The sequence below is a fragment of the Vitis vinifera genome, chromosome 6 (genome assembly GCF_030704535.1).
Source record: "Vitis vinifera cultivar Pinot Noir 40024 chromosome 6, ASM3070453v1".
NCBI classification, from domain to species: domain Eukaryota; kingdom Viridiplantae; phylum Streptophyta; class Magnoliopsida; order Vitales; family Vitaceae; genus Vitis; species Vitis vinifera.
The window spans coordinates 7151105-7173608 of record NC_081810.1 but is presented as its reverse complement, the minus strand read 5'-3'; the positions used below and the strand labels follow the sequence as shown (position 1 = coordinate 7173608).

The 22504-nt window shown below is 32.5% G+C and overlaps 3 protein-coding genes and 1 pseudogene across 3 annotated transcripts; all 4 read right to left on the bottom strand.

Moving 5' to 3' along the window:
• Positions 1-3167: 3167 nt before the first annotated feature.
• On the bottom strand, positions 3168-5492 carry LOC109122736 (pentatricopeptide repeat-containing protein At2g29760, chloroplastic-like; annotated as a pseudogene).
• A 1455-nt stretch (positions 5493-6947) lies between these two features.
• On the bottom strand, positions 6948-8734 carry LOC100241504 (UDP-glycosyltransferase 71K1). The gene has a single exon (XM_002279439.5). It carries the CDS (start codon positions 8589-8591, stop codon positions 7155-7157), a length of 1437 nt encoding a protein of 478 aa, XP_002279475.1. The 5' UTR covers positions 8592-8734; the 3' UTR covers positions 6948-7154.
• Positions 8735-14098: 5364 nt separating this feature from the next.
• On the bottom strand, positions 14099-15625 carry LOC100243372 (UDP-glycosyltransferase 71K1). Its single transcript, XM_019220385.2, has one exon. The coding sequence runs from the start codon at positions 15563-15565 to the stop codon at positions 14156-14158; it is 1410 nt and encodes a 469-aa protein (XP_019075930.1). The 5' UTR covers positions 15566-15625; the 3' UTR covers positions 14099-14155.
• A 2437-nt stretch (positions 15626-18062) lies between these two features.
• On the bottom strand, positions 18063-19808 carry LOC100265697 (UDP-glycosyltransferase 71K1-like). Its single transcript, XM_002279408.5, has one exon. The coding sequence runs from the start codon at positions 19772-19774 to the stop codon at positions 18245-18247; it is 1530 nt and encodes a 509-aa protein (XP_002279444.3). The 5' UTR covers positions 19775-19808; the 3' UTR covers positions 18063-18244.
• Positions 19809-22504: the final 2696 nt, after the last annotated feature.

Sequence of the window (22504 nt, the reverse complement as noted above, 5' to 3'; positions counted from 1 at the left end):
TGGTGTTTACCAAACTTAAAAAATCGAATTGAATTGAGTTCAACCAATTGGACCATCGATTGGAGCCTCCCAAAACTGAGTTGAACAAGCATTGAATTAGCCCAACTATCGGTCCAACCTATTATTTCCCCCTTTTTCCAAAACTTAGTTGTTAGCCCAAATCATTAAGCCCAAGCCCATCTCTTCAACCCCCGTGTGTATGTATATATATTTGCAAAATTTAAAATGAATTAAATATTTATGTTTTATCTGTAATAAATATCAAAATTATATAAATAAAAAAATTAATAATTTTGATGAAAGTAATTATTTAAGTATTGAAATAAAAAAAAATCCTATGTTGACTATTTCTTTTATCATCTATATTGTTTTTGACTTTCTAATCAATAATAATTTAAAGAGTGAGTCTCCCGAATTTTCATAAAAGTTGTGCCTTCCACTAAAATCACTTTCCTGCAAAATAGTTTTTATTTTATTTATTTATTATTTTCTTTCTCCAAATTACCCCCAAATGTACAGTGCATCAAAGCCTTTATAAGTATATAAATTATATTAACACACTTCTAGCGTGCATTAAGTCACAAATTATTATTATTATTATTTTATTTTATTTTAGGTTTATTCATCTGAAAACTTAAAATTTCCTGACTTTCAAAATTTCTCAATTTTCATCGATAAATCAACCCATACTCTTAATTTTTCAATATTTTGATCTTAAAAGAAAAATTAAATAAATTGGCTTTGGTCTAAATTGAAAATTTCTAAAGAATATTGAATGTGTTCAAAACTAACTAACGAATCTAATATATTAATTTAGGGATTAAAATTTTACCTGAAAAAATGCGACCTTCAAACCTTCAGTCTTATGTTCTACAATTTTTTTATTTTTTGTTAGTAAAGTTTTCTAAATAGAAAAGACAAAAAAGAAAAAGAAATATAATTTATACCTAGGATTGTTAATTATAAAATGACCTTTCTACCCTTACTAAAAATATTTAATTACTTTTTTTTGGTATTTTACCCCCAAAATTAATTTGGTCATTACATAATATATATGTAAGTGTGCGCCGGGAGGGACCCCGCGTTTCTACGCATGCGTTTCCATTATGGCGAGACTTGCTTGTTATTTTTAAAATTGATTTTTTAAAAGTTTTTGGAGTCACCACTTATTTTTGTTTTATTTTAAAAGGGAAAAACAAAATAAGAAAGAAAACCCTTAAATGTGACTCCTAAAGGAAAAATAGGTCTGTGAAAAACTGAGTATGGGTTTAGGAGTCAGGTTACCTATTGGGAAGGTATAGTGATAGGCCATAACACCCCTCTTAGTCCTAAGAATTAGGTCTCTACTAATTAAGTTAAAGCAAGTGTGGTAATTGATAGATTAAATATGGATATTAAAATAATATCAATCTAAAAATAATCAAATGAATAAGAAAATCAATGTGTGTACTTGAGTAGTGAGTTGATTGCTTCATGGAAAACAAAGGTTAGTAAACGAATACAGAATAATCGCATATGTCACAAAGCAAAGCAAGTCAATCAAGCACAGCAATCAATCAACGAACGAGAAAATCCCATATGTTGGGCCCCGCCAAAGCCCGATTTATTTTAGCATGAATTAATTTCATAAATTCCATTATTTTGAATTATAGAATTTTATTCATGCTCATTCAAAACATGAAAATTGAAAATTATTAAAAATCAAGGAAAAAAAAATGCATGCCTAGTGGAAAATGGTAGCTATTGATTTATTAAAATTGGATTTATTTAAAATCAAGAAAGAAAAATTGAAGAATTAAAATTATTTCAAAACAAGATTTTTGAAAATCAGTTTTTGAAGGCATGCATGAAAATATAAGGAGTGAGACGCGTAGGCTTTTAGAGTGGCCATGCATGCCATGCTAGAGAGAGAGAATGGGTCCCAAAGATAGAGATAAGTTGGCAGGAACAAGGGCTTGTCCTTTTGAGTTTGATCATTCATTTTGTCTTCTCTCCTTGTGCCACATGAGAATCCAAGCTTCTATCATCACAAGTTGACGTAATATCCTCCCCGATTGGCGAGCAATTTCTTAAATTCTGTAGGCTCAAAACTGACTACATATCCTGCTTAGGCATCGGGTTCAGTTCAAAATAATGATTTCCCTTTTGACTACAAAAACCTCATCCCATACACCAGAGGAAGACTCTGTTAAGACCCCATCGATCACGTATGGGCTATATGCAGCCACATACCCATAGTCTGATCCCATCTCCTCTCTCAACTGATCCAACTGCCACCCAACATATCCAACAAAGAATATGAAATCCTCAGGCTTAAGCACCCCTTGCTTCACCAGTTTTCCAGCTTCATCTAAACTCTAGAGACCCACCGAAGCGCAAGGAACAATCAACAAAGATGGTTTTCGGGTCTAGATTAGTAGCCTTCGTCCAAACCAAAATCAATTGGAGATTTACTGGAAGTCTCTCAATCGGTAATAATGTCATGTTAAACAGTAGCCAGTGTTGTGTGGAAAATGAGGAGTGCTTGGTGGGCAATGTGGGTTAGGTTGATGGTGGTGAGTATGGTATGAAGGATAAGTCGAGTGTGGTGTGGTGATCAATTCGATGGGTACAAAGGATCGAGGCAATGGTGAATTGGCTATAAGGTGTTTTTTTTTTTTAGGCATAGAGTAGGTGCGGAGTTATGTGGCTTGAGATTCAAATTTGATAGATGAGGTATTTTGGTGGAGGGTTGTGGATAGGCTTTGGGGTGGCCATGAATGCTATTGGTGTCGAGCCAACCAGAGTCAAGTTCATCAGACTTCACTGGAGTTAGGCAGACTTCTTCCCTTCTTCATGGTTTTTGAGGAGTTCGTCCAACTGCACTAGAATCAGATAGACTTCTTCCCTGCACAAAAGGATGTCCGGATGGGTGGTCCAGACAGACCCCTTTGAAGCTTAAGTCAGACAAGGATAACTCTAACTATTTTGTGTGAGAGAATGAGCGTATATGCGTGTGTGCCTTATTAATGCTTTTTGAGGGGTTTATATAGAGCTTATGACACCGTTACTGTAGTGTTGACTATGCACTCTAGCGTTTCTTATAATGATGATTGCCCTTAGGGCCGCTAGCCAATCATATCAGATAAGGGCGGCTAATTGGTGCCAACTGCTAACATGCCAAAATCTCGAACTATGTAGCTAACTATCCATTTAGCCTACCAATGTATGGGATTATATGTAACAATTAATTGACATTGACTATTGGGTATAAATAGAGTCCTGTCCGCCACTCAAATGTCAGGTGTCTGGGCTGGTGCTTAAACATCAGGCGTGGTTGATCACGCATGCCAGAAATCTTGAGGACTTGACTGGATTAATTTTCCCGTCTAAGAGTCTAATGAGCCCAGCCTGTCTATTATGTTTGGGCTTGTGGAAGAAAGGAAACATCTCACTTCTGGTGTTAAACAGAATTTATCTTGGTCCAAACGAGGTGATCCCAAATGGGTTATGTGTTTTGTCCTGGTCAGCTAAGGGGTCTTAAGTTTGAGAATGACATGTGGAGGGATACCCCCCACACAAGCCATGCGAACACAGAAATGAGAAAGACGACAATGAGACCTGATAAAGATGCAACTACTGGTTGTTGCTACTCAGGACATGAATGGGTTCTATATAGAGGCTTCAATTCCGAGAAATGAGTAGAAGAAGCATTCTAAAGGAGCCCGAGATGAGTAGAGCTAACTAGGGATGGATGGGTTTCTACACAATTTGGTATGGCTCTGGATTGGGAAGATACGATGAACGCTAAACTCGTAGATGTGCTGTTGTGGAATCAGGATGAATACAGGCTCCAAGCAGGGCCCCCTATATAGAAGCAGTTGGGGCCATTGGCATTTTCTCTGTCAATTCCACAGCTTCTTCCAACAGGTTTGCTTGACCAAGAATATCAATCATACAAGCATAATGCTCGACTCCAGGCAAAACCCCATAAACCAGCTCCATTTGATTGAAGAAAGTCCTGCCTTCCTCCACTAATCCCGCGTGGCTACAAGCACATAGTATATTAGTAAAAGTCACAGCATTGGGCTTGACCTAAGCCTCTTGCATTTTTGAAAACAAATCTATTGCATCCTTCCCATGCCCATGCATTACCAAACCTGCAATCATGGCACTCCAAACAAACACATCTTTCATTTCCACTTAATGAAATACCACAAGTGTCTTCTACAGATCCCCGCACTTACAGTACATGTCAATAAGTGAGGTAATGAGATGGCAGTTTAACTTCATTCCATGCTTCCTTATGTACACATGGATCCATCCACCTAAATCCATTGCTCCCAGCTGAGCACAAGCCGAAAGTGTGTTAACAAGAGTGACCTCATCAGGCTTTGCAGTTTTGCTCAGCTGCAATTCATGGAAAAGCTACAAAGCCTCATTTGGCTTACCACACTGTTCATAAGCAATTATGAGAGCATTCCATGCAGCGGTATCTTGATTAGGCATTGCATCAAAAATACCCTGAGCCGCATCATACTCCCCTATTTTAGCATACCCAATAAGCATAGTCGTCCATGAGACAATATCCTTCTGTGACATCTTATCAAACAATCTTTTTGCATCCTCAACACTCCCACACTTTGTATACATATCAAGCATAGCATTAATCAAAGTCAAGCTCCCACCAATCCTGTTCCTCTCAATATACGAATGCACCCACCTCCCAAACTCAAAATCCGACTTCTTGGAACAAGCTGCCAAAACCCCCACCATTGTTATGCCATTAGGTTTCACATTCTGCCTCTCCATTTCCCGAAACAACTCCAATGCCTCCTCCGGACAACCCCCTGCACAAAAGTTGTAATCATCGAATTCCAAGAAACAACATTCCTCCTAGGCATATTCACAAAAACCCTATACCCCAAACCCAACTCTCCACACTTGGCGTAAAAATGAATCGGAGAATTAAGAATGAAGACGTCCGAACCCAACAACACCTTAATCACCATTCCATGAAAAGCCTTCCCTGTAAACAACTCCTCAAGTTCCGACGCGACTTTGATCAGAAAAGGTAAAGTGAATTTGTCAGAAAAATCAGGAGATTAATGAAGCATTCGTATGAAGATTAAGAGGCTCTGATGGGGATTAGAACTGGAAGCATAAGCGCGAATGAGAGTGTTCCAAGTGTAGAGATTTCGGTGGGGAATTTGGTCGAACACTTGCTGGGCATAATCGAGGCTGGGGAAGGGGGAAAGAACGGCGGCGGTGATGAGTCTACTGGTGGAGAAGGGGTCGAAGAAGGGACCAGTAGGGAGCATCTGGGCATGGATTTGCTTCAATTGTTTCGTTTCGGAGCATTGGTCGATGAGTGAAAGTGTCGGGTGGTTGGCGAAATATCGGTCGTTATTAAGGGTTATGGAGTTAGGGTTTGGGGTTGGGAGGGAGTGGGAACGTGGAAGAGAGACTAGACAGGGGTTTGGAATTGCCATGCATCCTCTTGTTCCATCGGATTTTTTATAAGAGTAAATAATAATTGTATTATTATATAAATAGAATAAAGAATGAAAAAAAGGATTTTTGAAGGATTTTTAAAAAAAAAAACTGAGAATTTCTCATTTTTAAAGATGATGTGGAAATTGTCTCAAGAGATGATTTCCCCTTTGGTTTTTTTAAAATAATATACTAAATAATTATTTAATAAATTAATAACAATTGTTTTTAAAACTTATTTTTCACATAAATTGATAATAGTCTTTTTTTTAAATTTCAAAGTAAGAAAAAAAATAATAGATTATTTATCTTATATTCAATTTAGTAAATAAAATTAATTAATTTTATAATATATATTTATAATAATTGTATTATGGTATAAATAGAATAAAGAATGAAAAAATGGATTTTTGAAGGGGTTTTTATTTTTATTTTAAGTGAGAATTTCTAACTTTTAAAAGTGATATGGAAATCGTCTCTTGAAGAGACGATTTTCCACTTGGACTTTTTTTATTTATTATTATTATTATTATTATTATTTTAAGTGAAAATTTCTCACTTTTGTGTGAAAATCATCTCTTCAAGAAACGATTTCTCATTTGATTTTTTTTTTCTTTTAAGTGAGAATTTCTCACATACACAATTTTTTTTTATGGAAATCGTCTCTTTAAGAGAAGATTTCTCACTTGATTTTTTTTTTTTGAAATCGTCTTTTAAAAAGACGATTTCTCACTTTTTAATTTTTTTTAGTGAAAATCGTCTTTTCAAGATACATAAATCGTTTTTTGAAGAAATGTTTTTTCATTTACAAATTATTTTCTATTTCCTATTTTGACAAAATTACGATAGATTTAGAATTATTTTTCATATAACGATAATTTAAAATTTATTTTTTAAAACTACCATAATCTTATAAAAAATCCTTGTTCCGACCACCGTTTTTTCCTTCTACTAATTTTCTCTGCTCCTGTTTTTGGTGGACATTATCTTTGTTATTCAAAACAGGGCAATGCAATGCTGTTTCGTCAACCGAAGAAAACGAAATTCCCAACACATACGCTACAATATTTGAAAAAATAAAATCTTAACACATTTTTAAGCGGATCAAATAACCAACGAAGATGCATATGCACACAGAGTATGTGATTAAGATTTTTGGATGACATATGCCAATATAGCCTTGTAATTAACTACAATCAAAGATAAAAGTATTATGATAGCTGCTTGTTCTCGTCGAGGTATCAATATCAAAACCAGGAATGGACTATGAATATGTCGTATTGAATTTTAAATATAGAGCAAAACAAAGTCTAAATAACCTTCTAGTCTTGATAATATCGGCAAAGAAATACAAATATTTATATCAATTTCGTGATTTCAGCATGCACGACGCAATCTTTTGTTCTATCCACCCCAATTTATATTTTTATCAAGTCCAATATACTTGGGAGTCATACCCACTTGGAAGTTGGAACTCCTTAAATCAGAATTGATAAGATAAAATGATGACTTGACAGTTCATCCTCATAATATCTAATATATAACTGTGGTATGGACCGTATGGTGGACGGTGGACCACATTCGTACATGGCTCGCAATGCCCAACCCCCAGTCAACTCAACCATTTAACAGTGAATTCTCAAGGTAAGGAGAAAAACCACACGATCAGATTAAGCGATACACTAGTCAATGGGGATGATATCAGCTATCAGCCGTCCAAGGGAATTGGAGGAAGATCCACCGTCCATCACAGCCCTCCTGCTCATCTCTCCCATTTCCTTCACCTTCTTCCTCACCATGCTATCATGCTCCATCACACATCTTATTGCACCATCTATCTCTTCCGCCACTACCACTTCTCCCCCACTCTGTCGATAGTCCAGTCTCAATTCCACTGCTAATCCCAGTTCCTTCACCAGTCCAAAGGCATTCAGCTGTTGTTCTGCATACATGGGCCAGGTCGCCATCGGTACACTGTTCCATATGCTCTCTAAGATGGAGTTCCACCCGCAGTGGGATACGAACCCTCCTATAGCTTTGTGGGCCAGGACTTCCATTTGCGGTGCCCAACCGCAGATCATTCCCCTCTCTCCGATTCGATCCAGGAACCCCTCAGGCAAGATCTCGCTGAGTTCCGAGCCATCAGAGCTTCCACCGAGTTTGCCATCCGGCCCCGGCAGACGCAGGGCCCAGAGGAACCTGTGGCCGCTGCGCTCGAGCCCAAGCGCGATCTCCCTCACCTGGGGCGCGTCGAAGGCCCCTATGCTTCCAAAGCAGAGGAACACCACAGACAATTTTGGCTGAGCGTCTAACCACCCCATGATCTTACTGCGGTCAACCCGGTCTGAACCGGCATGAGCCTGACCCCCGAGGTCAAGAACCGGTCCCACCGTGTACACCGGGGGGGTCTGACCATCGGCGAACGACTCAACGGCGTAAGGCTCCAACTCAGAAAACGTATTTACTATAATGCCCCTAGCCTCTCTGAACCTCTGAGCAATCTTTATGTAAGCAGCGTAACCACCATGCTTGTCACTCACGGCTTCAGGCAAAACGCGAACAGGAACTGGGTTGACGAAACTCCGGAGCTCCAGATCAGGATCCGAGTCTTCAAACTCAGTGCCGATTTGGCTATGGCGAGTTGGGAGGGAGAGCATGAGGCCAAGAAAACCAGCACCAGAGGTGAAGTATAGGTACGAAGGGAGGCCTAGTTGGTTGGCCACATCAATCATGGGAAGACAGAAGAAATCAAGGACTAACCCGGCGAGTGGGACTGAGTCTGGGGAAGAGCGAGATGACATGAGGTGGGTGATGGCGTCTTTGACGTGAGGGATGTAGCTTTCAATGAAAAGCAGTATGTAGTGTTCTGCGGATTTGAGGAAGAGATCATGGGGTGGAGGGTTATCAATAGGAGGGAGGTCAATTAAATGGAGACGGGTTTCAGAGGCAAGAAGAGATTTGTTGTATATATCTGAATGAGGATTGAGTAATGAACGCATTTGAAGGATGGTAGCAGAAAAGCGATCGTCCGTGTGGATTAAGCGCTTTGCGAATTCTATGGCGGATATGCAGTGACCAGCAGCGGGAGTTGGGACGAACACCAGCTCTGCTTTCTTCATCTCCGTTGTCTGCTCTTTAATTTTTCTTCTTCCTACCCCCAGATCAAGAATATTTAACCTCCACCTACCACAATCCCTTTCACCTACCTCTTATCTTGCTGATATTTTTCCTGCTAGGGGAAATGATCGATGGTCCCACCTTTATTATCTGCTGGCCCTAATGGTGTTGATAGCTCCATATTGCATCGCTGATATTATCCCATACCATCTCAGGTTTTCCAAAATTCTTTTTCTAATAAAATAAATAATTTAAAATTTTATGCACTATTCATACGGTTGTTTTTTAAAATAATTTTTCCAAGAATAAATTAAAATTATTTTCACTTATTTTTAAAAATCAAAGAAAACGTGTTTGAAAAATTGGGATGTTTCACCGAAATATCGACGAAAAATGGAAAAATAGGTGCGCCAATTTTTTGCCGGAAATCCGATATATCGGACTCTCCTGCGGTCAACGCTGCCCAGCTACCTACGCTTCAAATTTAAAGTGGCAGCTTTAAATTAAAGTAGTGGCGAAAGGGACGCGGCCCAGCTACCCACGCGCTTCAAATTTGAAGGGGCTGCGAAGGGGATTCGAACCAGGCCAAAAGGCCTGTGCTCAAGCTTGGTTGTAGACCAAGTTCTCATATTTTAATATCCGATAATAATAAATATGTTAAATTTCAGTATTGAAAAAAAATTAATTATTTTATTTTAAATTTTATTTAATTAATTAATAAAGGTATAAAAATCATCATTATAATTTTTTTAATAAATATTTTTCAATATTATTTATATAATAATAAAATATTAAAAAAATCATATATGCATCATCACTTATTTTACATTAGAATACATTTGAATTAAATAAATTATAGTTTAAATGTTAAATACATCATCATTTATCTCATTAATCATATTTTAAAAAAATTAATATCATTTCACTTTTAAAATTTTTTTGTTTATCATTTTAAATTTATTTAATTTTGATTTTTTTTGTTTTAAATTATTAAAAATATGAATTTATTAAAAATAATAATAAAATATAAAAAAAATAATTAAGTTGTAATATTTTATAAATTAAAATTAATTTGATTAGATAAATAATAAATTATTAATATTAGCATATTCTTACTTATCAATATTTTTTTCTTTAACCATACATATATCAATTACAATTAAAAAAATAACTTTAACATATGTATTTTTATTTATTTATCATTTTTTCTAGTTTTTTCAAATATTTTCATGAATTTTGAATAATTTTTGTTTTATTGATATTTCTTAGATATTCTCCATATATCCGTAAAATCCAAATACCAATATATTCATATTTATCAATATTTCAAACCTTGAAGAAAACTATGAAGGAATAAAATTATAATTTTAACAAAAATTATAAAAAAAATAGATAAAGTAAAATGGGATATATTTATTCTTTTATTCTTTTTATCAATCAATTTTAAAAAATCTCAAATATGATCTCTCTAAAAATCCATTTTTTTAATGTTTTTTAAACTTTTCTAAATCTTTTCATTAGATAAATAAATTTAAATCAAAACATATTTGATATATAAAATTTATTAATTTTAAAAAATAATTTAAAATTGGAAAGTTAAGAAACTTATGAAGGATACAATAATATTAAAAAGAAAAGGTTGGGAAATAAATTAATATTCAATTGTTTCATCCTTTAATATTGACTAAGGAGTGAAAGCATCGAGTCATTGGCAAAATATCGATCAATATTTACAATTATTGTAATGCCCCAAACCCAATTTAGGGATAAAATCATAATTTAGAAATTAATAATTAGTTAAAGTAATTTAATAAGGGTAAAAATGTATTTTCATATTTGAAATCCCTAGATATAAATTAGATTTTTCATATCTTCTTTATTTAGAAAACTCTTTTACACAAAGATCATAAGATCAAAGAACTCAGAATTTTGAGGTTTAGGGTTTAAAGATCAATTTTTTAGATAAGATTTTAATCCTTAAATTAATATTTTATATTCATTACTTAGTTTTAAAAACTTTAGATATTTTTTTGGAATATCTCAATCTAGATTGGGATTTATTAAATTAATTTTTAGATCAAAAGACTGTAAATTTATGAATGTTGATTAATTTGTGATGAAAATAGGAAGATTTAGAAAAATTCAATCAAACAGCAAACAAAATCAATGAAAAATCAATGGAAGAAAAGAAATTTTAGATTTAGAAAATAAATAAATATATCATTTGTGTGGACTTTAGATTTGGAAAAAAAAAAAATTGGAGCAAGCGTGTGTTGCCAAGGTGTTGACTTAGGCATTGGAAAAGATTGTATATGTAAATATATTTTTTATAATAATAAATAATAAGAAGAAACATGAGGCTTACAATTTTATTCTTAGGGTTTTGTGCGTGCAATGAAGATAGGAGGATAATGGGTTGGTTATGTATTGAATTTGAAAATTAATAAAAATTATAATATTTAGTTTTAAGTTAACATATGAAATATTAATAATAATAATAGTTTCCTATATAAGTTTTAATTTAATTTAATTATGTAAAGAAATAAATAGTGAGGGTAAGATTAGAAAAGAAAATGAATTTTACAATAATTTAGAAACTCACTAAATTAATTTATTATTGTTTAGTAAGTTAAAAAATAATAGTGGATAATAATAATATTAACATGAGAAATTAATTAGGATCCCTAATACTAAATAAAACATTTTTAGGATTTTCAAATTTATATATTTGGATAAATAATCAATAATTAATATTGTGTATGATATTATGTTAGGTGAGGAGAAAATTTTTCAGAGTTAAATACTTCAAGATTTTGAATGCTTCTTCAAGGTAAGGGAAATTAATGCAGATTTTTATAGAAGAAAATAATTTTCTTTTTATATTGTATTTTGAAATGTGTAAAGTGTAAAAATATTACTTTTATCTTTTCGTATGAATCAAATATGTGTTTTGTATTAAAAATATTTTTTTTGAGAATTTTCTTTATTTATATATGAAAAGTGAAAAATTAAGGAGATATGTTATTTTGTTTTGTAAGTTTGAATTAATGAAATAAAATGTTTGACTCTAGATTATATAACCCTAGTCAACGGGTTATAATTGTTGACATTTTCGGCCCTAATCAGCGGGTTATAATAGTTGACCTTATGATCCTAGTTAACGGGTTATAATAGTTGACCTTACGGCCCTAGTCAACGGGTTATAATTGTTGACATTTGGTTTTGTTCACCTTAAATGAAACAAATTTGAAACTAACCCCTCATTTGTAAAATCTCACTTAACCGGACACCATTTGTTATTTGATAACCAAAGTAAAAATATTTTGAATGTATTCGATTTGGTTTTAATAAAAAATTGTTTTGAAATGGATATGAGAAAGTTTTGTTGAAAAGTTTGAATGTATTAATATTTTGAACTCGAAAGTTTTTATAAAAATAAGTATATGTTATATCTCCTATTTGTAAGTATGATTGAAAATGTTTGATCCATGAAACTGCATTGATGTTCCTTATTGAGCTTTAAGCTCATGCCCCTTCGTTGATAATTCTTCAGGTACTTTCAGTTCGGGCAAGGAGTAATGACTAAATTGGGAAATTTTTTCTTTATTAGGATTTTGGTTCAAACTTTATTTGTGACATTGTTTAGATATTAAATTTTAATTCCTGTTTAAATTATTTGAATTGAGAGTTATTTGGACAATAACACATTGGTTGATGTATTAGGTTTTTTTTTTAAAGTTGATACTTGAAAATTTTAGAATTTTGTCATACTACTCTAAATAGGAATTTGGTAATTGGTAAATTTCCAATTACAATATGAATATTTGTGTCATTTCCACTTTGAGCATTTGGGCTTGAGGTGTGAAATAATTATCATGACCTTGGAGTGTGTTTTGGGGTGTAACAACTACAAACTTAAGGTTAAGATTTGGGGGTGGGGTTTTCCTCCTTCTAATATGTATTTGTAAAATTTAAAATGAATTAAATATTTATATTTTATCTATAATAAATATCAAAATTATATAAATAAATAAATAAACTAATAGTTTTGAAGAAAATAATTATTTAAATATTGAAATCCAAACAAATTTAAATAATAAAATTTTATTTTATCTTAATCATTAAAAGTACATATTTAATGAAATCAAATTGACTAATAAGTTAGTAAATTATTGTGTTAATTTTATCATAATATAAGCTATTAATTTTTATGATGATAAAATGATGAAATATGTTTAGAATTTTAATTGTTTATATGTTTTTTTAAATTTTTTATAATTATTTTTAATTTTAATGATATATAAATTATATATTTATAACGTTATTAATTTAATCATAAGTCCGACTATTAAATCATGAATCAATAACTTTTTTAATTATAAAAAAATTGGATTTTTCTTATAATAATTTTCTCCACCCCGATTTTTGTGAAGATCTATTTGATAATTCACAACATGACAATGCAGCGTCATTCAAGATGGCATACCTCCACATGATCATACTTCCACACATTCAAGATGGCACAATCCCTTGTCATAAAGAGGAAAGAAAATTCTATATCAACTTCAGAGATATTTTATTTAGAAAGCAAATTGTCAAAGCCCTAAAATTCTAGGTATCAATATCACGGTCCCAGAAGTGTATGGAAGAGGACCCGCAACCTAAAATATCTAAAGAATGATGTGACGCTAAAGGTGTCTGGGCCCTGGACTTCATTGCATAGGCGGCCAGAACGGGGAAGTAGATTATTTAAATTAATTATTGTTATAATTGAGGGCTTGGCTAAAATATTAAAGGACATTTTTTGTACATAACAAAATCAATCATATGGTGTGAAGTATATATTTTTAGGTCATATTTTTTACATCCCTATATGATTTATTTGTATCTTAATATTTTGATGAGTTATATCTTTATTCAACAGTTTAGATTTTATCATACGTATATATATTCAATTGTTAAGATATTTTATTTATTAAATACCGCTATAAAACCGTAGTATTTTTCAATAATTTAACCAAGTGCCTTATTTGATAGTTATTTAAAGTGAAATGACTTATTACCTAAATTGTGTAAAACATGTATGCAATATGAAGAAATATTTGAATATTTTTGTTTAAATAATTATTTTTGCTAGATTTAGAATATATTTAATGGTAATTTTAGAAAGTGTTTCTAACCTTTATAATACTTAAAAATTTTCATTTTTCAAGTATTAAAAATATTATAAACACTTCTTATAATCATTGTTAAACGCATTATTAGAATACAATTTGACAGTGATTTTAAAAAATGCTTTTAATTATTTTAATACTTAAATGATAAAAAATTTTAAATGTTAAAAAATGTAAAAACACTTTTTAAAATTACCATTGAGTTTTTAGTATAAGGTGATTTATAATTGGTTTGTTTGTAGTTGTAACATAAAAGTTGAGTTAAGTTGGTGCTTATTTGTTTTGAATTTAGAATTTGGCTATTTTAAAAATAATAGATTAAATATAAAAAATAATTGAAAATAAAACACCTAGATAAAATTAATTTTTAAAAATATTTGGAACAGTACTATTTACCGGGTATTTATCATCGCATGGATCAACCGTTCAAACGAATTGTATGAAGATCCACCCTCCATCAGAGCCCTCCTACTCATCTCTCCCATCTCTTTCACCATCTTTCTAACTGTGCTATCAGCCTCCATCACACGTCTTACGGCTCCATCTATCTCCTCCGCCATCACAACATCTCCGTCGTACCTGGAGTCTAATCTCATCTCCACTGCCAATCCTAATTCTTTCACCATCTCAAATGCATTCAACTTTTGTTCTGCGTAAAGTGGCCATGTGACTATTGGCACACTGTTCCACACACTTTCTAAGATTGAGTTCCACCCGCAGTGGGATACAAACCCAGCAATGGCTTCGTGGGCCAGAACTTTCACTTGTGGTGCCCAACCGCAGATCATTCCTTTTCCTCCGATCCGCTCCATGAACCCTTCTGGCAACATCTCATCCAGATTCGTGCCTTCACTTGGGCTACCGAACTTCCCATCTGGCGGTGGCCGACGTAAAGACCACAGGAACCTGTGGCCGCTGCGCTCAAGTCCAAGCGCGATCTCTCTCACCTGGGGTACATCGAAGGTGCCCAGACTCCCAAAGCATAGGAACACCACAGAGGATTCCGGCTGAGTGTCAAGCCAGGACATGACCTTATCATGGTCAGCCCGGTCTGCACTAGAATGGGCCTGACCCTCGAGGTCAAGCACTGGTCCGACCGTGTACACTGGAGGAGCTTGGCCGTCGGAGAAGGAACCCACTAAGAAAGGCTCCAACTCAGTAAATGTATTGATTATAATGCCCTTAGCCTCTCTAAACCTCTGAGCAACCTTTATAAAAGCGGCATAACCACCATGCTTGTCCCTCAGTGCTTCAGGCAAAACGCTAACCGGAACTGGGTTTATGAAACCTGGAATCACCAACTCAGGATCCGCGTCCTCAAAGGCAGCGCTGATTTGTGTATGGCGGGTGGGAAGGTAGAGCATGAGGCTAACAAGAGCAGCACCAGAGGTTAGAAACAGATATGAGGGAAGACCCAGTTCGTTGGCCACATCAATCATTGAGATGCATATAAAATCAAGGACTACCCCAGCGAGAGGCCGAGTTGATTTGAGGTTGATGATGGCGTCTTTCACATGAGGAATGTAACTCTCGATGTAAACTGACAGGAATTGTGCAATGGATTTTTTAAGGTAAGGTGGAGGGGGATCCTGTGGAGGGAGATCGATCAAACTGAGACCGGGTTCAAAAGCAAGGTGTGATTTGTTGTATCCATGCGCGTCGGGGCCGAATGGGGAGTTGATGGAGAGGATGGTGACCGAAAAGCGATCATCCCTTTGGATTAAGCGTTTTGCGAATTCTACAGTTGATACAAGGTGACCGCGGCCTGCTACCGAGACAAACACCAGCTCTGCTTTCTTCATTGCAATTCTCAGGTGTCTCTTCTTTTTCTGAATTCCTACTTTTCTTGATGCAGCACTTTACCTTCTTCCTTGCTGATATTTTTCCTGCTAAGGGAAATGATTTATGGTCTCGTCGGCTGGTCCCACCTTTATTGTGGTTTGGCTGTAATGGTGTCGATAGCTCCTACACAATTTTCAATATCCAATGAGAACTAGGTGAGAGTTGTGCTTGAGGTGAAATGTGCCTAAGTCAAAATTGTCCAAACATCCTTATATCAATCTAATTGATATTAAGGATATAAAATAATAATAAACTAAAATATATTGTATGTTTGCTATTAAACAAAGTAAAACATTAGGGGGCACATTTTGATCTATTAAAATAAATTATTTTCTAATTTAAATAAATAAAATGAAATAAGTAAATAAATTTTGAATTATTTCTATTTCCTAACATATCTTATATTAATATTTTTATGGTTAAATAAATTTTTTATTCTTTTTTCTTTAATTTCAAAAATAAAATGAAATAAATAAATTTGATATTTTATAACCTATCTTATATTTATATTTTTTATGGTTAAATAAATTTTTTATTTTTTTTCTTTATTTCCAAAAATGAAAGAAAATAAATAAATAAATTTGATTTAAATAATAATTTTATCTTATTTTTAATTACATTTTATATTAAAAATAAAATAAATATCATTTTATTTGTTTTAATTATTTTAAATGTCAAACCATTATGAACATAGTTTACATACTCAGGTAAACATAATTTATGCATATGTATGAAATTTATGTGAACATAATTTATGTATATATATGAAATTTATATAACTATACAAGGTTATTACATTATTTGTATAAGAAAAATACACTAATTATTCAAATGGGTGTACAAGACTATCATTTATTAAGAATTTTGTCATTTTTGAAAATACACTAACTATACAAAGAAAATTTTATGCATTATTCATATGGTTGTTTTTGAAAACTAATTTAAAATATAGAGCGAAATAAATAATAATTTTTCCAATAATAAATTAAAATTATTTTCACTTATTTTTAAAATTCAAAGAAATCTATGACGGAATAAAATTATAATTTTAACAAAAATTAGATAAAAAAATTGATAAAGTAAAATGGGATATATTTATTATTTTATTCTTTTTATCTATTAATTTAAAAAATTCTCATATATGATCAGTCTAAAATACATTTTTTTCTTTAATCTTTTTAATTCTTTTTAGATAAATAAATTTAAATCAAATCATATTTGATTCATAAAATTTACGAACTTTTAAAAATAATTTAAAATTAAAAATCCAATCCAATTAATATTAGAAAGTTAAGAAACTTATAACGGATACAACTAATATTAAAAAGAAGAGGTTGAGGAAGAAAATTCAATTGTTTCATTTTTGAATTTCGATTAAGGAGTTATAGCATCGAGTCATTTGGGGAAAGATCTATATTGACGATTAGGGGGTTAAGGTTCAAGGTTGAGAGGGAGTGGTGATGTGAAATAGCGACAAGGTAATAGTTTTCATCCTCTTCTAATACACCAATTGATTTTTATCAAACTTAAGAAATCGAATAGAATATATATATATATATATTTGTAAAATTTAAAATGGATTAAATATTTAAGTTTTATCTATAATAAATATCAAAATTATATAAATAAAAAAATAATTATTTAAGTATTGAAATCCAATCAAATTTAAAGAATAAAATCTTATTTTATCTTAATAATTAAAAGTATATATTTAATAAAATAAAAATGACTAATAAATAAATTTTTTTTTTGTTATCTTTACCACAATGTAAGGTATTAATATTAATGATGATAAAATATGTTTAAAATTTTTAATTGTTTATATATTTTTTAATTTTTTCCACTCTTGATTTTGTGAAGATCTATTTGATAATTCACATGTAATTACGATGTCATTTCATTAATTGAACAAAAATGTTGTGGATTTGCTCAAACTCTGAAATTAAATTAATTAAAAAAATTATTTATTTACTTTGGAGGAAAGAATGAAACTACTTATAATATTTGGAAAAGTAAAATCTTAAATCATTTTTAAATGCATCAAATAACCAATAAATGAGTACACAAAATATGTTATAAGATTTTTTTTAAGGCGTATGTTAAGGTAGCTTTATAATTAAGCACAAACAAAGATAAAAAAACACGGTGATATCTTTTTGTTTTCATTGAAATGTTTGTATCATACATACATGTTTGTATATTATTGAAAATTTTGATATATTTTAATCTATTTTCTTTATTTTATATTAATAAAAAAATTTAAAAGACATTAATTCTTTCTTTAAATTTTTCATGAAGGGTAAGACCGTAAAATGCCTTGTGTTTGGACCGGCCAATATTTGATCCGACCCAAAATACAAGCCAGTTATGCCAAAATTTGTGGCACATGCCCTACTAATTTGTATTGTTCTCAAACCCAATCTAATCGGGGCTCATTACATTACGTTATAAGCATAGAATTGTGGTGTGGTCAGTGGTGGGCCAGGCTATGACAAGTAATGATTGTGTCTTGGCATGTCCAACACCCAATCCACTCAATTATTCCACCGCCTCTCTTCTATTTTATTATATTCATTTATTTAACATTTTTTTATTACCAAGGAAAGAAGAAAGCCCACGTGATCACACAAAGCAATAAACTAGTTAGTGACAGTGTTAGTGGGGAACTGGGGATGATTCATGATATCCGCGATCAGGCGTCCAAGGGACTTGGAGGAAGACCCACCGTCCATCACAGCCCTCCTGCTCATCTCTCCCATTTCTTTCACCTTTTTCCTCACCATGCTATCATGCTCCATCACACATCTTATTGCACCATCTATCTCTTCCGCCATTACTACTTCTCCCCCAATCTGTCGATAGTCCAGTCTCATTTCCACTGCTAATCCCAGTTCCTTCACCAGTCCAAAGGCATTCAGCTGCTGTTCTGCATACATGGGCCAGGTCGCTACCGGTACACTGTTCCATATGCTCTCTAAGATGGAGTTCCACCCGCAGTGGGATAGGAACCCTCCGATTGATTTGTGGCTCAGCGCTTCCATTTGCGGTGCCCACTCGCAGATCATTCCCCTCTCTCCGATTCGATCCAGGAACCCCTCAGGCAAGATATCGCTGAGTTCCGTGCCGTCAGAGCTTCCACCGAGTTTGCCATCGAGCCTCAGCAGACGCAGGGCCCAGAGGAACCTGTGGCCGCTGCGCTCGAGCCCAAGGGCGATCTCCCTCACCTGGGGCGCGTCGAAGGTCCCCATGCTTCCAAAGCAGAGGAACACCACGGACGATTCCGGCTGAGCGTCAAGCCACCCCATGATCTTACCGTGGTCAACCCGGTCTGAACAGGAATGAGCCTGACCCCCGAGGTCAAGAACCGGTCCTACCGTGTACACCGGGGGGGTCTGACCATCGGCGAACGACTCAACGGCGTAAGGCTCCAACTCAGAAAACGTATTTACTATAATGCCCCTAGCCTCTCTGAACCTCTGAGCAACCTTTATGTAAGCAGCGTAACCACCATGCTTGTTACTCACGGCTTCAGGCAAAACGCGAACAGGAACTGGGTTGACGAAACTCCGGAGCTCCAGATCAGGATCCGAGTCTTCAAACTCAGTGCCGATTTGGCTATGGTGAGTTGGGAGGTAGAGCATGAGGCCAAGAAAACCAGCACCAGAGGTGAGGTATAGATAAGAAGGGAGGCCCAGTTCCTTGGCCACATCAATCATGGGAAGACAGAAGAAATCAAGGACTAACCCGGCGAGTGGGACTGAGTCTGGATTTGACATAAGGTGGGTGATGGCATCTTTGACATGAGGGATGAAGCTTTCAAAGTAAAGTAGAATATAGTGTTCTACAGATTTGTGGATTAGATGGGATGGAGGTGGATCTACAGGAGGGAGGTCAATGATACGGAGATGGGTTTCAGAGGCAAGAAGAGAAGTGTTGTATGGATCTGTATGGGGATGGAGTGATGAACGCATATGGAGTAGGGTAACAGAGAAGCGATCGTCTGTGTGGATTAAGCGCTTTGCGAACTCTACGGCGGATATGTAGTGACCGGCGCCGGGAGTTGGGACGAACACCAGCTCTGCTTTCTTCATCTCCGAAAATCCTAGGGGACCTCCTTCGGTACCGTACCGAAAAGTTTTTAAGCGCATGTCCAAGATTACGTCATCCATTTTAAATTTGAAATAAAAATTCCACTTAACCGAAGGGAAGAACCGGTTGCGGCCTTTACTCTCTCCTTTAATTTCTTCGTCCATTTTTAACGATTTTGGTTTTAAATAAAATAAACATGAGAGAAATATTGAGATAAAAATAGAATTGGAAAAAAATAAAAATGAAATTGATATAAAATTTGAAAACATATTTTTATTAAAAAAAAATCATCATATATCATAAGTACATTATTTTATTTTTAATAAATTATTAAACATTTAAATTCAACATAAAAATGAATATGATAATTTTTAATATGAAATGTGTATTTGTATTAAAATTCAACATTTTGATAAGCATACGTAAAGTTTAAGTAATTAGATCATCTTAATTATTTTTGTACTCTCCAAATTTTACATTTTTTGAATTTTAGGTTTTCAAATTAAAATTATAGTAAAATAAATTACTAATACTCTTTTGAGTTAGCAATGATAGTATTTTGGAAAATAAATTTGTAATTTCAAAAAATTAAAAACTAAAAATCAATGTGAAAAATGTGATAAAAGTACCAAACATATATTTATCACTTTTTTGGTACCATTCTCATATTTTTCATACCTTAATTATTTATATTTTTAAAATTTCATATTTACTTTTTAACTTGAAATGACAATAACATAGTTTAATAATATTATTTTGAGTTATTATTGATAGAATTGTTAAAAAAAAATTAAAGTTGGAAATGATGTAAATTATCCTAAAAAAATTAAAAAATTAAAACACTAAAAAATTGGAGAGTATATGAAAAATGTGAGGAAATGTATAAAGAATATAAGGAATCCTTACACTCTTCGTACCCTTCCTCACAATAATATTATTTATTGATATTAATTAAGTTTAGAAATGATGAAAATTATTTTTTTTAAATTAAAATTTAAAATTTAAAACACTAATTTAAAACACTCTTCGTACCCTTCCTCACAAGAATATAAGGAATACTTTTCAATTTTTTTTTCTACATGGAAATGCAATAATATTATTTATTGATATTAATTAAGCTTTGAAATGATGGAAATTATCCTTAAAAGAAGTTAAAAAATTAAAATTTGAAAAAAGTACAAAGAATGTGAGGAAGGGTACGAAGAGTGTGAGAAATCCTCATATTCTTTGTACTTTTCTTCACATTTTTTCACATCCTTGAAATTTTATAATTTTTCAAATTTTTTTCCACTTGAAAATACAATAATATTGTTTATTGATATTAATTAAGCTTAGAAATGATGAAAATTATCATAAAAAAATTAAAATTTTAAAACAAAGTAATTGTAAAGGGTATAAAGAATGTGAACAAAGTACAAAGAATGTAATGAAAAGTACAAAGAATGTGAGGAAAAGTACGAAGAATATAAGAAATCTTCACATTCTTCATACCATTCCTCACATTCTTCATAACTTGGAGATTTGACAATTTTTCATATTTTTAATTTTTTTTTCCACTTGGAAATATAATAATATTGTTTATTAATACCAATTAAGCTTATAAATTATGGAAATTATCATAAAAAGATTTTTTAAAAAAAACTAAAAAATTGGAGAGAGTACGAAGAATGTGAGGAAAGGCACAAAGAATATGAGAAATCTTCATATTCTTCATACCATTCTTCACATTCTTCGCATCTTTGAAATTTTACAATTTTTGAAATTTTTTTGAAAATTTTTTTCCGCTTGAAAATGCAATAATATTGTTTATTGATATTAATTAAGCTTAAGCTTAAAAGTGATGGAAATTATCCTTAAAAAAATTAAAATTTTAAAAAACACTGAGTAATTGTAAATGGTACGAAGAATATAAGTAAGAGTATAAAAAATGTGAAGAATGATACGAAGAATGTGAGGAAGGGTATGAAGAATATGATAAATTCTCACATTCTTCGTACTATGAAAATTTGACAAATTTTCACATTTTTTTTATTTTTTTTTTCTACTTGGAAATATAATAATATTGTTTGTTGATACTAATTAAACTTAGAAACGATGAAAATTATCCTTAAAAAAATTAAAAATTGGAGAGAGTTCGAAGAATGTAAGGAAGGATACAAAAAGTGTGAGAAATCCTTATATTTTTCGTACTTTTCTTCACATTATTCGTACCCTTGAAATTTTACAATTTTTTTTCCCACTTGAAAATGTAATAATATTGTTTATTGATATTAATCAAGCTCAAAAATGATGAAAATTATCCTTAAAAAAAATAAAATTTTAAAATACTACGTAATTATAAATGGTATGAAAAATGTGAATAAAGGTACGAAGAATGTGAGGAAGAGTACAAAAAATATGAGAAATCCTCACATTCTTCGTACCATTCCTCACATTTTTCATACCTTGGAAATTTGACAATTTTTCATATTTTTAAATTTTTTTTCCACTCGGAAATATAATAATATTCTTTATTGATGCTAATTAAGCTTAAAAATGATGGAAATTATCTTAAAAAAATTAAAATACTAAAAAATGGGAGAGAGTACGAAGAATGTGAGAAATCCTCATATTTTTCATACCATTCTTCACATTCTTCGTACCCTTGAAATTTTACAATTTTTTGAAATTTTCAATTTTTTTCCACTTGAAAATACAACAGTATTGTTTATTGATATTAATTAAGCTTAAAAATGATGAAAATTATCCTAAAAAATTAAAATTTTAGAACACTGAGTAATTGTAAAAGGTACGACGAATGTGAGTAAGGG